The sequence below is a fragment of the Euprymna scolopes genome, chromosome 10 (genome assembly GCF_053919585.1).
Source record: "Euprymna scolopes isolate OS-2025 chromosome 10, ASM5391958v1, whole genome shotgun sequence".
In the NCBI taxonomy this organism is placed as follows: domain Eukaryota; kingdom Metazoa; phylum Mollusca; class Cephalopoda; order Sepiida; family Sepiolidae; genus Euprymna; species Euprymna scolopes.
In genome coordinates, this window is record NC_136491.1 from 64,482,776 (window position 1) to 64,499,793 (window position 17,018).

At 39.6% G+C, this 17,018-nt stretch overlaps 1 protein-coding gene across 1 annotated transcript in view; it reads left to right on the forward strand.

Moving 5' to 3' along the window:
• The first annotated feature begins 14,631 nt into the window (after positions 1 to 14,631).
• LOC145286412 (T-box transcription factor TBX22-like) overlaps positions 14,632 to 17,018 on the forward strand; it is a 113,857-nt gene continuing 111,470 nt past the window's right edge. The window contains exon 1 of the mRNA XM_080135334.1: positions 14,632 to 15,230. Coding sequence (XP_079991460.1) covers positions 15,059 to 15,230 — 172 coding nt within the window. The 5' untranslated portion in view covers positions 14,632 to 15,058. The remainder of the gene's footprint in view (positions 15,231 to 17,018) is intronic.

The following is a 17,018-nucleotide window of genomic DNA, read 5'->3' on the forward strand; positions in this document are numbered from 1 at the left end:
GGCCAATACAAACATTCTCTTACTCTTCTGCAACATCCCTCTACTCCCAGGTGTGTGGAATGTATGGGGAAAATGGCTTACCATACAAACGTCCTCGTGTCTGTCTGTCCTGTAAGTCGCACGCGTTGAGAAAGACAGAAAGGGTCCATCATGGCAGCCGTGACGTTTTGTAATGAACGAAGTCTTGCGAGATCACGTGCGCATGCCTTATAAAAACAGGTCACTTGTCAGTAAGAAAGTATCGAGAAATCATTTGACATTTGAGAAGCGGCAAAATCAGTTGGGAGAATTTATGTGTGCTTTGATTTTTGCCTGTTGATCGACTGCAAGCTATTTCAGCCCATTTTTTTGCAATGGACAAGTTTGATCTGAGATTGATACCGGAGTTCGACGGCTCCTCTGCCGAACCTTCAGTAGTTGAGTGATGGGAAAAAGCTGAGCTTGTCTGCCAGCTTTGCAAAATAAAGGATCCTACACTTGTCATCTCATTAAGGCTGACCAAGGGGGTACACTCCGTTTATCAACAGCTTGAGGATGAACCAACTCTGGAGGAGGTTAAGGAGGCACTATACGCGGCCTTTGCTATGGACCCTTTTATTGCCTGGAGGTAGTTCACCAACGGCGGCTTGGGTTGAATGAGATGGTGGGTGTCTACCTGGCGGATTTAAAGAGATTAGCCACGCCGTTTGGTGAAGTGACTGAACGCATATTAAGTTGTGCCTTTCTCACGGGGCTCCCGGATGACATCAGCCGACTGCTACGAGCATCGTCAAGGCTTAGCGAGATTGGGCTTCAGGAATTGTTGGCTAGATCTCGCAATATTTTAAAAGAAAAAGATGCGAAGCCGGTGCTAGCAGCTGCAGAAGCATCTACTCCATTAGAAGATGGTGTAAGCTGTTATAAATGTGGCGGGCCAAACTACTTTTCTAGGGACTGCCGAAGCCAAAGCAGTGCAAAGAACACGTCTGCTCAGGAAACGTCAAGATGCATGCATTGCTACCAGTGTAGCAAGCTAGGTCATGTAGCAAGAAGTTGTCCGGGAAACGGACAAGGGGAGTAAACTATAGTGCCAGTATTCTCCCCAGATCATTGACAAATAGGGCGCTACCTGCAGTGAGAGTGCGCGTGAACGGATGTGAACACTTTGCACTCGTAGACACAGGGTGCACACAGACTCTCGTGCACAAGGCATGCTATGATGCATGGGACAAGAAGAGGATTCCAGTATTGACAGTTGGCGGGGGCACGCTAGCCTCTTGTGGAGTTAGTGTCATTCGTACACATGTCGATGATAGGCTTACAATAACCATACGAGCCCTGGTTGTGAGCGGGGACCTTCTTGGTTATGACTTGTTGTTAGGAATGGACGTTATCAAAGAATTGGGCGGTATCCGTATTGGTGGTGAGGGTAAGGCACATTTCTCTAACGCCTGTCTTGCTCTGGGTGCATCCATGAAACTGGAACAGCCTGACTTTCATGTGGAATTCGACCAGCGTACGAGGTTCTGGACAGTTTTTTGGAAATAATCAGACGAGCAACCACCCGGGAAGTTGTACAATAGGGTTCCAGAATATAAAATTCCCCCTGGAGTTCATGGAGAATACGATAAGGAACTACAGACTTGGATAAAAAATGGATAGCTAGTTCCCTATTCAGAGAAGGAATTGGGCCTCCCAAAGTGTCTGATCCCGTTAATGGTGGTTATCCGCATAATAAACAGAAGGTGAGGTACTCGACTATCGGGAACTAAACGAGCACGTAAATCCTTTTACAGCCTGCGCGGATGTATGCACCGAGAAGTTGAGGGAATGTCGGCAAGCAGGATCTAATGTATCTGTGCTGGATCTTCGTAAAGCATACCTTCAAGTGCATATACATTAGTCACTATGGCCCTATCAAATGGTGCTCATCAAGAGAGAAAGGTATTGCTTAATCTATATGGGATTTGGACTTAATGTGGCACCATCAATTATGCAAAGGATTGTTGACGCTATATTGACGCTAAGGATGAGTGCATTCAGCAACATCTGCATATATCGATGATGTGTATGTGGATGAAGAAATTGTGCCTGCAACACACATAAAAGAACATCTTCACAACTTTGGCCTTCTCAGCAAGGGACCAGAAAGGCTACGGGACGGTGCAAGAGTGCTCGGTTTGCAGGTCTGGGAAGAAGATAATGTCCTGTGCTGGAAACGAGGCAATGAAATCCCAGGTATGCGCTGTGTTTTCATGTGATGGAACGTATTTTCATTGTGTGTAAAGTTGGTTGGACACCCTGGTGGATGGCTTCGTATTGCAGTGGCATTCATTAAACAGATGGAATGACAAAATTTATGATGCCCCTCTCAATACAATGGTGAGAGAGGTCCTCACCTAAGTGCACAAAGAAGATCCAGCATGGGGCAAATGGTGTGTTGACAGCCAGGACCGTAGTGTATGGGTTGATGCAAGCTCTCTTGCCATTGGTGTGTTATTAGTCCATGATGGGACCGTAGTGGAAGATGCTTGCTGGTTGCACCCAGAAAAGGACTCCCAACACATAAACCTGGCAGAACTCGATGCAGTGATCAAGGGAATAAACTTGGCAATCCTTTGGAGACAACCACCCTGTGACTATTCACAGATTCTGCTTGCGTTCATAAGTAGATTTCAGAAACTCTTACCGGGCGGGCTAGAATGCGAACCAAAGCAACAAGTGAGATGCTCATCCATTGGCGGCTCAACACAATCATGAGCTTGATGAACGAATATGCACTATCAATAGAGGTGTCCCTGGTCAGATCCAGCATAAATAAGGCAGATTGTTCAACAAGGGTACCTCAAAGATGGCTTGATGCCATAAAGAGAACTGTTGAACCTACGCAACCTCCCTGTGCCGCATCTATGATCCTTGGTCAATCTAATCGGATTAAGGAAATCCACCAACAAAGTGGGCATCCTGGAGTCAAGCGGATCCTATATTTCGCTAAGTTGGTTGAACCAGGAGTGCAAAGGGCAGACATCATGGAAGTGGTCAAAACTGCGTGGAATGCCAGTCTGTTGACCCAGCACCCATTCGCTGGGAAAAAGGGAAGTTGGAAGTTAGGAGCCACTGGAGCCGGCAAGTGATAAACATTACTAACCACAATGGCGAGGATTTCCTGACTCTCATTGATTGCGGTCCATCAAGGTTTGCCATATGGCGTATGCTGCGTCGACAAGATACAGTCACTATTGTCCATCAACTAAGCAATATTTTCCTTGAACATTGACCCCCAACAGAGATATTGCTTGACAATGGTGCTGCATTTACCAGTGAGCAGTTTAGGAAGTTTATTGACAGCTGGGAAGTACATCTGAGGTTTCAATGCACCCATGTACCTAGTGGAAATGGGATCATTGAACGGAATCATCGAACTGTCAAAATAATCATGGCTAGATCAGACTGCACAGTTTATTTTTACAATGTAACCCTGAAAGATGATGGTTTGCCCTCTACGGCGCCAGCTGATACATTGCATAGGTATCACGTTAGGGTGAAGGGCATAGAGATGAACCCGCTACCTGAACTGGAAGTAGCCGGAGAGAGAGTGAGGAAAGAGGATGTTGTGTGGATCAGAAACCCGTGAGACACGTGCACAACAAGGTATGGAGTCGGGCAAGTCACTGAAATAATCAGCCCACAAGTGGTACAGGTCGACGGCGTGCCCTGTCATGTTAAAGACATATGGTTAGTAACGCAACCATCACTAGATGACACGAGCGAATCAGTCAGAATCTAGCGAGGCATCACTTTGGATTGCAGCACCACCATCAGACAGTGACTCAGAGATCAGTAGCCTCCCAGAAGACATAGAGAGAAGTAGCCTCCCAGAAGAGACAGAGATGCTCGACCCTCAGACCGAAGACGAAAGTACAAGTGAAGATGAGGCATGTGTCGTCCCCCCTCGAAGAAGCACCCGGCGAAGACGATCACCACCCCCTTGCCAGCTCTGTGATCATGAAATCAGGGGGGGGGGAATGGCTTACCATACAAATGTCCTCATGTCTGTCTGTCCTGTGAGTCACACGCGTCGAGAAAGAAAGAAAGAGTCCATCATGGCGGCTGTGATGTTTTGTAGTGAACGAAGTCTCGTGAGATCACGTGCGCGTGCCTTATAAAAACAGGTCACTTGTCGATGGGAGAGGATCGAGAAATCATTTGACGTTTGAGAAGCGGCAAAATCAGTTGAGAGAATTTGTGTGAGCAGTGATTTCTGCCTGTTGATCGACCCCAGAATGCAGTTTTTCTTTCAACACTCCCCGCTGTGTCAGTGGGACCACTACCCAGTTTCCTCCGAAAATTAACCCATCTTGCACCGTCATTTCACTCCACATATTAAAATATGGTCTCACCTCTGGGTCAAGATATGTTTTGTCTTCTGGCCATCCTTCCAGAATTACTTGCTGCAACTGCTGCATGCTTCTGTCTTCCTTCGTTGCTGAGCACAGTTCAAGCAGCCTTCTCTCTGTTACAGGAATATATTCTGCTTCCTTGACATCATCTTCATCATCCATATATTCACTGCCCAATCCATAAATATATGCTCTTGATAGCAAGTCTGCAAGGAACATTTTCTTACCTGGATGGTACAGAACTGTAGAATCGTAAGTCTATAGTCGCATCAGCATGTTTTGCAGTCTCTTTGGGCATGTCACCAATTCTTTTTTCATGATCGCTTCCAGTGGCCTATGATCAGTTAGTACTGTTATCTGTCGACCAAATGTATATTGGTGAATCCGTTCACATTCGTAGACTACTGCTAGTAGTTCCTTCTCAATCTGTGCATACCGAGTTTCTGTGTCAGTCAGTGCACGGGTGATATAGGCTAGGGGTTGATCCTCTTGCAGTAGTGCAGCCCCCATGCTCTTCTCACTTGCATCGCATTGAATGACCAAAGATTTTTTGGGGTCATAGTACCTTAATACTGGTGCCTCACTCACTCTTTAATTTTCCCAAAAGCCTCTTCATGAATTTGGGACCATGTCCATGGCACATCTGCCTTCATTAAATTTCTAATAGGGGCCATCACATCAGATATGTGTGGTAGAAATTTTGCCAGGTAATTTACGAATCCAACCAATCGTTGCACTCCCTTCACATCTGTTGGGCACAGCATTTCTTTTATGGCTCTTACCTTTCCAGGATCAGGACGTAAACCATAACTGGTAATCATGTGTCCTAGGAAAGATGTAGACATTTGTTGTAGGTTCAATTTTTCAGCATTCAATCGCATCCCACGATCACAACATCTCTGCAACAGTTTCCTGAGTTTTTGTTCATGATCAATTGTTGTTTCTTCCATCGTTTTACCCTTCCCAATCACCAGAAGATCATTTGCTTTGTTAACCACCCCCTCTAAATCGGACACATTGTCAAAAAGGGTCTTTTGAAATATCTCCGGTGATGGAGCAATCCCGAAATGTAAAACTTTCCACCGGAACCTACCATATGATATAGAAAATCTTGTTAATCAACTGCTGGCTTTGTCTAATTTTACACGCCAAAATCCGTCTCGTAGATTCAGGGTAGAAAATATCTTGCTGTCAGCCAGTTCTGGTAGTAAATTGTCCAGTGTAGGTAACTGAAAATGTTCCCTCTTCAAAGCTTTATTCAGTTGTCTTGGGTCTATGCATATACGTAGGCTTCCATTTTTCTTAGCTACCAGTGCTACAGCCTTTACCCATGGTGTTAGGTCACTCACTGGTTCAATAAAATTCTTCTTAACCAGTTTTTCTAACTTGACTTTTAGCTTGTCCTTAAATGCCACTGGTATTATTAGTGTTGCTGCAACATTTGGTGTTACTCTTGGATCCACCTACAAATGTACCTCTTCTGGTAATTGACCCAATTCTTCCTTGAATACATTTCTGAAGTCATTGATAATGCTGTCTGAGTACTGGCTGCTGGATTAATTAATTTGGGAAACTTTGGCGACCATTTTGAATTTGTCGTTATTGATTGTGACAATTTGTCGTTATTGATTGTGACAATTTGTCGTTATTGATTGTGACAAGTTCCATTTTCTGGATTGCATTTGCTCCAAGTAAGGGATGGAAATCCTCTTTCACAAGTTTTTGGGCTTTATCATATTTCTCGACACTCTCCCAATGGCTTCACTTCTGCTCCATTCCACATGATAAGAGTCTTATTTGAATGTTCCAGTGTTTTTCTAATCATGTGTTTCTCATTCAATATGTTCACGGACGCTCCACTATCGAGCTGAAAGGCAATTGGTTTTCCTTTCACCATCATTTCCGCTTTTATCAGCTCTTGACTTGCAGCATTCACCTTTTCCTTAATTGTCACGCTGTCTACATGTCCATAGTCTGAACAACTACTACCGTCGTTTTCCTGGTCATAATGTTGGGTTTTGACCGTCTGCCCCGTCTTTTTCCTTGATATTTTGCATTTCACGGCAAAGTATTTTTTTCCCTTACATTTATAACAGGTTTTACCAAATGCAGGACATAACTCTTTGCTCACTCCATGCCGCAATGCACTCCTTCAGACCTTAGGATTCTGGACTGGACTATAGCATTTTCAGACAGCTTACAGATGTCAATACATTTTTGTAAGTCTGTTTTATTTTCAATAACTCAGCTTGTGTCTGGGGGTTGTGTATTCCCAGTACTACCTGATCTTCGAGTACTGATGAAACGCAATTGTCGCAAAAATTGCACGTTTTTATCAACGTCCGAAGTGCCGTAATAAAGGATTCCACAGTCTCTGATTCTCCTTGCTTTCTAGAATGAAATACATAACACTCATAGGTTTCATTCATTTGAATAATTTCGATAGATGTTCTTTCATCCTCAGGTGTTGAAAATTGAAACCCATAGTAAACTTTCAATACGTCGTCTCCCAACGTATGAAGCAAAAGTGCCCTCTGATATTGTAATTACTGTTTTGTCAAATACGTAATAATGGCGTTTCAGTTTAAAAACTTCCAATTCGCCGCTAAATTGTCTCCCATATATAGGGGCGCTGGAGGCCTTATGACAGCCACTGGTTTGTTTGTTTCTTCCATGTCCGCTTCCAGCATTTTTTTCCGTCCACGTGACGTACGTATAAATTACAATTCGAAACAAGAACAATAAAGTTACTTATCTGTTTCTGCAAATAACTTTCAGCTTCTTATTCTTTTATACATCTTACTTGGAGTATTTCCATCCCACCGCTGCCGCCATGTGTCATTATCTTATTGAGGATGTCAATAGATTAGAAAAGACATAACGATAGATCAGCTTTTACATAATGGCGTCTTTATTTAACATCACTCAACAAAGCAAAAAAAGTACACCTGTAAGGGACGCAACTCGAGATGGTGAAAACTCTTGTTAGTCCCTCATGCAACAGTATCCAGGTACAGCACTGTTCAAAGATCGGATTAATTATAGCTGTTGAAGGGGTTGGTATGATGCCGTCTGATGAAAAGATTCAATTTTCGACTTGAGTCGACATTACAGAAGTTCATAATTAATGTTAATTGGAAGGAAATGTCATTAATGACAGGTCGATAATTCTGACCTTAAAAAGTCTCTAGGAGACATATATGATAATAACGTAGCCTAATCATTTAGGCTTAAAAATAAAGTCTCAAGGAGACGAAGGGTAGAGCCGCCCAAATGCCTCATATCAATAGAGAGTTGAGTTCCATGTTCCTTCTTCTACGGCTTCCATGTCTAGAACCACCTATAAAGAGAAAAATGCATTCAAGACCCGCCAAGCTCGTCGCTGGCGGTTAAAACATCGACTAATATGATTGGTCTAAACAAAGACAGTGGGTGGCCAAATCAGCCAATGAGGGGCTTGCTTATAATTGTAGAATTTTTCACAATTCATATTTTTGTGAGGTTAAAATATAATATTTTTCTTTTTTGAAGATTTTTGTCCGAATTAGCGGTTTTTGAAATTTTCAGACAGAGAAAGTAAAAAATCTAGCTATTTTTCTGGAGATTTCTTTTGCTTGATCTAGCGGGTTTTTAAAATCTCAGTTGGCAAACAATAAAGTTAACATAGTGGTTATGCTTTGTTTGTCGGTCATGGCCTGAACACAATTTTGTATGGCAGTAAATTATTAGCTGTTAAAGTTTAATAAAAAAAAAAAAAAAAAATAGAGCGATCGAAAAAAAGGGTGATTTTTTCGTGTATTTTTTAATCGTAGTCCATTGTTGATTTCCGGTTTCACGTGTTATAAGAACGTGTGTGAGTGTTGTCAAGAGATGGAGAGAAATAAATAAAGAATTTCACAAAATTTTCAACCATTTGGGGAGCACCTGCAGCGACGCGTATTGGCGGATCGAGATGCTAAGGAAAGATGCATCTAGGAATGCAAATATGAATGAGATAAGTGCAATGCAGCATCTTGCACGGGAAGTTAGGATGAATTGATTTAATAATATTGAAAGAAAAAACATGAAGAAATGCAATGAAAAAATAACAGTGGTGAAGCTGGGGGACAATTGGTAATGCTATGAAAAAATGCGGTGTGCACTCTCTGGAAAAGTCATGAAGATTGATTGGTCAAAAATTTGACAGGACACAGGGTGTGTCTCTGTGACATGCTAATGAAAGATGCATCTAGGAATGCAAATATTAAAGAGATATAACGCAATGAAAACCCTACAGCTTGGCGCTGTGTTCTCTACCCAGCCATGGAAATATGGCCGACTCTGCGACCCATTGTTGATGGGGAATTGTAAAGGACAATGTGTCGATGAGATATAGAAATTAAATAGAGAATAGAGAGAGAGAGAGAGAGCGAGAGAGAGAGAGAGAGAGAAAAGGATGCCCTCGCTGAGATAACTTTAAAATAAATAAATAAATGTGAAAAGAAAATTAAATAAGGAGGCAGAGTAGTATATATTTTATACCTATCCTGAGAGAAAAAGAAACCGATGGTATCAATGTCATTCTGATTCTTTGTAAAAGAGAGAAAGAGGTTTTTGTTGAGATAATTAATTAGATAAATGTGAAAAGAAAACCAAAGGAGGATAGATAGAGAAAATACGGAAATGTGTATCTTGTTCGAACATGTTTTCCTCACATACACGCACGCACATGTACGCACGCACATACGCACACACACGCACGCGTATACACATCCTCATACACACACTTACAAGCATATATACGCGCGCGCACGCACACACACACACACACACACACACACACACACTGTGCGCACGCACCCGAGATATGATGTCACAACAAAAAATGCTGACTCACGGTAACAGGATATAAAAAGCATCAGCATCCACGCTAATCCTCTTTTTCACTCCTGGCGTTTACGGCAACACACGTTAAACACGCGAGATGTTACTACTGTTTTTGACCAGTGCGAACATTTGATGACTCACATCCCTTTGTCCTCTCCTTCTCCCGTTTTTTTCCACCGTCGAAACAAGTCATCATGATTTCTTTCGCGACCAACGTTAACCACCAGGTTCGACAAACATTTTCTGGTGCCTTTCAGTAATTTCATCATGCGGTTTCGTTTTTTATCTCTCATCCATTTCATACCACAGAACTGAATATTATCCACAAGAGACTTCATTTTTCCATGAAAAATAAATAAGTTATTTATTTCAACCATTGTGTTTCTTCTCGCCAATACATTCGTTTCATTATTTTCTTTTGTAGTGAGTTAGGATTATTATATCCTGGTCCTCAACAATCTTGCGGATTTGAACATTTAATTTTATAGGATAAAGCAAAATTTTATAAAAGAATCAAGCGATAAATTAGTTGAGTAGAATTTTGAAACATTTAAACTGCCAATGTCATTTCTAACGTCACTTCTGTAGACTGTTACGATACAGTTGTAAAACAAATGCTTTATAAAATGAAATATTTTATTTTGATCCTTGCACTATAAAATGTGCGTGGTTGTGCCTGGTGTTGTTTGTTGATACCTGTGGGAGAATGAGGTCAGATCATCGATGAGATAATAGCTCGTCAATAATTAAAGAATTGTTTTGATATTTTGTGGTAGAGGCGAAACAAGAGCCTCTGGTGTTGAATGGCAAGAAATGGCCGAAGAATTCAAACAATTGCCTTGGTAGTCGAGAATTCCGACCAGAAGAAAATAAAGATTGGTCAAGGGCTTTGGGAATTTTATTTTTTAATCCTAGCGGCCATCCAGCGGTGCTGGAAAGGAAATTCTCTCTTTATTTAAGGAACTTAAAAGAGACTGTCTTGGTAGTCAAGAATTCCGACAATTAAATCGAAGTTCCCTTCATGAAAGACATTTGATTTTAAAAGAAAAAAACATTAGAATCAGAAGGTTCTAGAAGATTGAGAAAGCGTCTTTCAAAGAAAAATACTGAAAGACAAATATAGCATTTTAAAGAAGCTTTAAATTTTGCATGTTTCTTGCCTTTCAGGTTTTTATGTGTAAAATAAGATTGTTTTTTTATTTTAAAAGAGAACACCAATATTTCCCCGTTTTTTTTTTCTTATAATTTGTTACTGTCCTTTGAACGATAAATTTAACGTTGTCATTCCAGTCAATTAATTATAGAATTGTCTCTCAATTATTTTTAATTTTTTGCAATTTTAATTTTTTATCCTTGCTTTGGGAAATAAAAGCAACGGCATTTTATTTCAATAAAACTTGGATTAAATTTATATACTTTTCAGGTCCAGTCTTCATTTTCTCCCTTTTTATTGTGCTTATATGTACGAGACTTTGCTTTATTTGTTTTTTCTACTTTTTAAATATATTTATGAAAACGTATTTTGGTAACGACCCCCCCCCCAAAAAAAAAAAAAATGTTTGCATTTTTAATCTGTTTGATTTCTAAGCTTAGTGATAAACTGCAATTAACCTCTTAGTTTATGATTTGGGAAAAGATGCTCGTTGTATTGATTCTCGTCTTTATTTTTGCTAGAATAAAATTGGTCACATTATCAAAACTGGTATGTTACGTATCCGCTCTCAAGTAAGATTGTTTTTGTTTTTTTTTAGCAGAAAAATGAATATTTTCCCATTTCTTCCTATAATTTGTTGCTATCATTTGAACGATAAATTTAACTTTCTCGTTCCAGTCGATAGGAATAGTCTTTCAATTAGAGCCCCATTCTTTATGTATGTTTCTATTTTTTATTTATTTATTTTTTGTAATTGTTCCTTTAAGGGAATTTGACTTGACCCTAGCTTTGGGAAATAAAAGCAACGACATTTTATTTCTTTTTAATAAACTTGGATTAAATTTATATACTTTTCGGGTCTAGTTTTTATTTGCTCCTTTTTGATTTTGTTTATTGTTGCTTTGCTTTTATCTTTCCAAGTCTTTGCGCACTTCATAAGACATTTCTCTTTAAATTCCACGTTACTTTGCTTTATTTTTCTCCCTATTTTTTATATTTGTTACACTAAAAAACGTATTTTGGTAACGAAAACTATAAAATACGTCAGGGTTGACCAAACTGAAAAAAAGCATCCTGGACAATTGCCATGTTGTCGAGAATTCCAACCAGAAGGAAAAAGTTGTCCAAGGACTGACTGAATTAGAAGAAAAATATGAAAAAAAAATGTATATGTGAACGGGGTATGACCTTTTCTTTTACCTGGTGAAGTGTGAAAAATCTTGAGATTGCCTTATTGAAATAACGTGTAGCTGGAGTAGCCCATAATAAAAGAATTTCCCAATGTTACGTTACAAAATATGCCAAAATTGTTTTAATGGGAGATTAAAATGTCATCCCTAATCCCATGATAGACAAGGTTGGAAGGGGGATAGAGGGGCGGAGAGGTGTGAAACCAGACTGGCTGATCTGATGGCTAGATGCGATCTGGTTGACAGATTTTGTGTCAACCACCTGGGCAGGGAGATTTAGACACTGACAAATAGTGTGCCTTCCTTCCTGAATATTGTTAACTCTGACACTGACAAGCGTAAGGATGTCTCTAGTCAAGCACTTTTGAATCAACTCAGGAGATTTGCGAGGGATTTCAAGAGTATTTGGAGGAGCGCTTCATCCAACTGTCCAACCTCCCGGTACAGGAGTTTGGAAACTATTTGGCCGATTCTCCCCTCCTCTAGGCGGTTAGAGCGGCTGATTGCAAAGGTAGAGTTACCGAGCGTGAGGTATTGACTGCACTGAAGCAGGTTGGCTGTAACAAATCACCCTATGAACCGTATTTGAGTTTGTCGCACATGTTTATACCGATTCTGATGAATGTGTTCAACCATCGGTTTAAAGAGGGTTCCATCCCTGGGCAAGTCACCAAGAGAGTGATTGAAGAAGCGGGACAGGCATGTTGGGGAAGAACTAGACGATTACAGGCCCATAACGCTGCTGAACACAAGTTCCTAGTGAATCAGTTACAGGAAGTTATCAAAGAGTTGATCGAACCCGAGTAAAAGTATGCTGTGAAGGGGAGATCGATTCAAAACAACTTGCATCTGATCTGTATGATCCTAGATGGCTTCTGTGTCATCTTCTATCCCTCCGATAGAAGATGACACAGAAGCCACGCTGATCAATTGGGATCAGTCCAAAGCTTTCTTCTGTCCTCATTGGGACAGGAAGAGGCATTGGGTTTGCAGACAGATCTGCATTCAAAGTCCAAATGCCCGATTTGGCGTACAACTGAGATGCTGAAACTGGCCTTCCTAAGTCAAACCTGTTGAACCCCGTGATTAATGGTGACTTTCCTAATTTCATCTTCGACCACTTAGTCGAGGGTAGGTGTAGGCTGAAGGGCGACACACAATTCTTTAGAGAGTGCCAAGTCGTACTGAAAAAGCTTCCTTGGTCCAGTGACCTTTCATGGCTTTCTAGAAAAGAACTACACAGGAACTAGCCGGGGGTGGGGTTGCTGAAAACCTGCTTGGTTGACGCCTGGGATGGCCGAAAGGGGAGATCTGCTCTGAATGGAGTTGGCCGTCAGGCTTAAGTCATCTCAACAGCTCTCAGTTCTCGCTCACCTGGTGATCCTTAATGCCTTGCAACACAATGCCGGAATAGTGGAAACATCTGATTATTCCTGCTGTGGTTCATTTGAAGGTGAAATAATCGAGCGCGCTTTCTTCGAATGCCTCGAACTCTGAAGGAGTAAGTTAACGAGGTAACGGTTCTTATCGATCCCAAGCATCCTCGCCTACTAAACGTTTCCTATGTTATCGACAATGTCCGTACGCTGTGGGACAAGGAGAGATGGATGGTGTTTTTGCAACACCTGAGAGTGGGCCAAGGAATTGAATCTTTTGCTGATCAGGATCTAATCGCTTTCTTCAAGCACAAGCTGAAGGTCAAGATCAGATGTGATAGAAAAATTTATTTCCTCGGAGTTTGAAAGAAGAGTAGCGAACTTGTGTGCGAGAAGAAGAGTCAAGTATATGTACGTGATCCCTGCCTTTGGGTAAGTTTTTAAGTTTTTAGCCTCTTCGCTAGTCAAGTGAATTAGTTTCCTCCTCCCTGGAAACAGAAAGGCTTCAAAATGCCCACACTCCATTTTCCTTTCTTTTCGTCCCTGACATTTCTTCCTCATTTGCCCTCATCTTGGAAGGACTCTTCTTACTCTCCAACTCCCATCATCAACATCAATCTCCATGTGACGTCACTCCACGTTTCCACATCTCCAGCCTTTCCAGTTACCTAGCACCTCGCACTTGTCCAGTCAGTCTTGCTGCTGTCAAGGTAGAACACTTCAAGTTTTTCAACCTTCCTGTTTCCAAAATCTTCGTCGATCAACTTTCGCCAGTTTTTTTTTTTATCCTTTTTCTCCCTGTATTTTATAACGACATAAATACATTTCTTTTATAACTGTTCATATGCGTTTGTCCTCTCTTCTTTTTCTCTGATCACTACCCACACTCAAAATAATTTTTGAAAATTTGACAGTTGAACTTATTACTTTTTATCACTCTTTCGGCAACCTGTACTTAAATACATTGGTATTTATAGAAGGCCATTATTTTCCTTTCATTCGACAACCATTTTATTACAAAATATCACAGGAATTCATTCATGTGAAAATAAGCTCCTATAATTTCCCATTCAGTTTATGTAATGTTTATGTAATGTACACACGGTATCACTCACATAAATTATAAAAATAATAAACCTCTTTACAACTATGGATAATATGGAAATAATTGTTAGTTATGCAAGAAGAATGGTGTGACGTTTATGCATTTTCCAATGAAATCAAAATGGAATAAATAATGGCTGCGGTTTTACATCTTTATTAAAATATTTCTCTTACTTTTCATGTAATCAAACTAAGAAAGATTATATTCTCAAGTGAGAAAATTCATTAAAAAAAAATAAATAAACAGTAAACATTTTTCGAAGTAAAATCCCTAATCGTCGAGTATACGACTATTAAGTGTGAAAAGAACACACACTACAAACCGATTTATCATGACGCCCAGATAACATTGTTTTGTGTGTGTGTGTGTGTGTGTGTGTGTGTGTGTGTGTGTGTGTGTGTGTGTGTGTGTGTGTGTGTGTGTGTGTGTGTGTGTGTGTGTTACTCGGTTGGGGCAGTTCACGCATCTTTATCATTTTGACACAAAGTTCAACCCCCTCCTGTACACCTGCGTTCCCTTGACGGTGTCAGACCACATCACAGATTCTTGCGTTGATGATTGAAGCAAGCAGACGTAAAAAATCTAATGTGTTCGTTTATTTTTCATTCAGGAAATTTAATGATTAAAAAACAACAAAAAGTCTATAAGAATAAATCAAACCAGAAGAAAAAAAATATACTTTAAAATGAGTTTTTTACCTGCATGATCAATTTCAAACAAAAAATCCAGAAACTCGAATTGCCCATGATCATCAAAGAATCTTCTCTAGTGCTGCTCAACATTAGTTTTCGGTATTTCTTTGCTCATTTGCTCATTCTTTTCTTTTCTTTTTTTTTTTTTTTGTGAATGCAAGAATTCTATTCTTTTGAAATTTGACAAAACCTTTTCAAAAGATTTAAAATGTAAGATACATGGATTAATCTTTGCGTTTTAGTTAACTGGATTCCCCATTTTCTTTTCTCATTTTTGTTATCGTCATCAACAACAAGATGATGAGCGCTAACGCACGCGCCTTTTCAGTCGAATCTCTTCTTGCTGAGAAGAATGAAAACTTGAACGCTGAAAAAACAGAACGCGAAGATGGAATTTGCTTGCGCAGTCCTCTTTTACAACAAATTGAACCTTTGTCCTCGCCAACATTCCAGCACACGAGAACAAACAGTAAGATTCTTTTTTTCTATTATTGTCAAATGGAATTGCTTTCATGTTTAAATGTGCCTACGCACCTCAATAAGATGCGCAGTCTGCCAATTAGACTTCAATAATAATAATAATAATAATAATAATAATAATAATAATAATAATAAAATCATTTTGTTGATTTATCCGTTTGAAACTGTCATCGCTGAGCATGTTTTATTGTGTTATTGTTCTTTAGTTGCTAACAGATATTGCCTGGAAATGAACGAGAACCCCTGTCTATTACCCAATATTTGCGTTTTTTTTTTTTTTTTTTTGTGCCGAACAAAAGATACGGAAGTTTATTGAACGCAATACAACGAACTTATAATCAAATCCTCATGTTTAAAATGGGCTTATAGATACGAACGTTGTTACTTTAGCACGGTACATTCATTTTGGCCACGAGCGCCAATGTCCACTATTTTACTGGGCCGGCAGTGGTTCCCACTAACAACTGTAGTTTAATTGTTTTTTGGGTTTTTTTTTTTTTTACTGGTGGGTTAGGGGGGCATACTTACACCGGACAACGCTGGTACACGGTTCTTCGTCACAACACAAACAAAATAAACAACCTTGCTATCGTACAATATTATTATACTGACATAAATAATTATTTCTTGTGTTTGTTTACCATTATTTTATCAAATTTTGTTTGCTTATTTCATTTCTTTCATTATAGTTTGATTTAGTTTTCAAATTATATCATTACTTTTTTCTTTTTTTATATCATTTTAATTTCTAGTATGTAACGAATATGTTTGTTCAAATATAAGAGTTTTAAGAAGTTAGAATTTAACAGTAGTCCTATCTGTAAAATCTTACCATTTAAAAAGCTTTTCAAAATAAACAAGCCTTGAATTTCACATGCAATAAAATTGCACTATTCACATTTCTAATATAATCTAATTTAAAGTCGTCATCATCATCATCATCATCATCATCATCATCATCATCATCATCATCATCTGCATTAACCAGGGTTAGATTGTTAGGTGAACAGCTAATTATACGGATATGTAACACGCTAGAAGATACTCTCGAATCCAGATAACAAAACAAGAGGACAACATCCCAAATCACATTAGATTTCGGTTTACATTGTTTAGACAAATAAGCAAAGAAGGTATCTTAGAACTGCACGTGCACGGCTGTGGAACTCTCTGCCGCTTGCCTGCCCCCCCCCCCCGAATTCAGCTTGGATGTCTTCAAGTCCAACACAAACAAATTCCTGATGAACCGCCCCCTTAAGTAATGACACCTTATCAAATCCCCAATACTAACTATTACTACGATACTATCCCAGTGATTACTGTACACACAATAACCCTTATCCCCGAGTGGCTCCTGGACCTTGATAAATGGTGACCCCCATGTAAAAAAAAAAAAGTAGACAATGTCAGAAACACGAGAAGTTGAATCCATGATGATCCATAATTCAATCTAGCCGACGTCTAATATTCATTCTATACCCTCCATCAAAATACCTTGGGTTACGAAACTGAAACTGTTACGAAAGAACTTTACTACGTTTTGTAGCAGCAATTAAAGAAAGTCTTATAGTTTGCTATTAACTTGAATTAATGAATTAATTATTAATGAATTAATTATTAATGAATTAATTATTAATGGATTAATGAAATTATGAGGCTGGTGGAGCATGCGGGCCCGATTTTACGACTGAGCATAAAAACGATGCATGTAAAAACATTGCGAAAAGAAATCAACAAATCATTGCGCTTTGAAACATTATCTCTTTTTATATCTTTG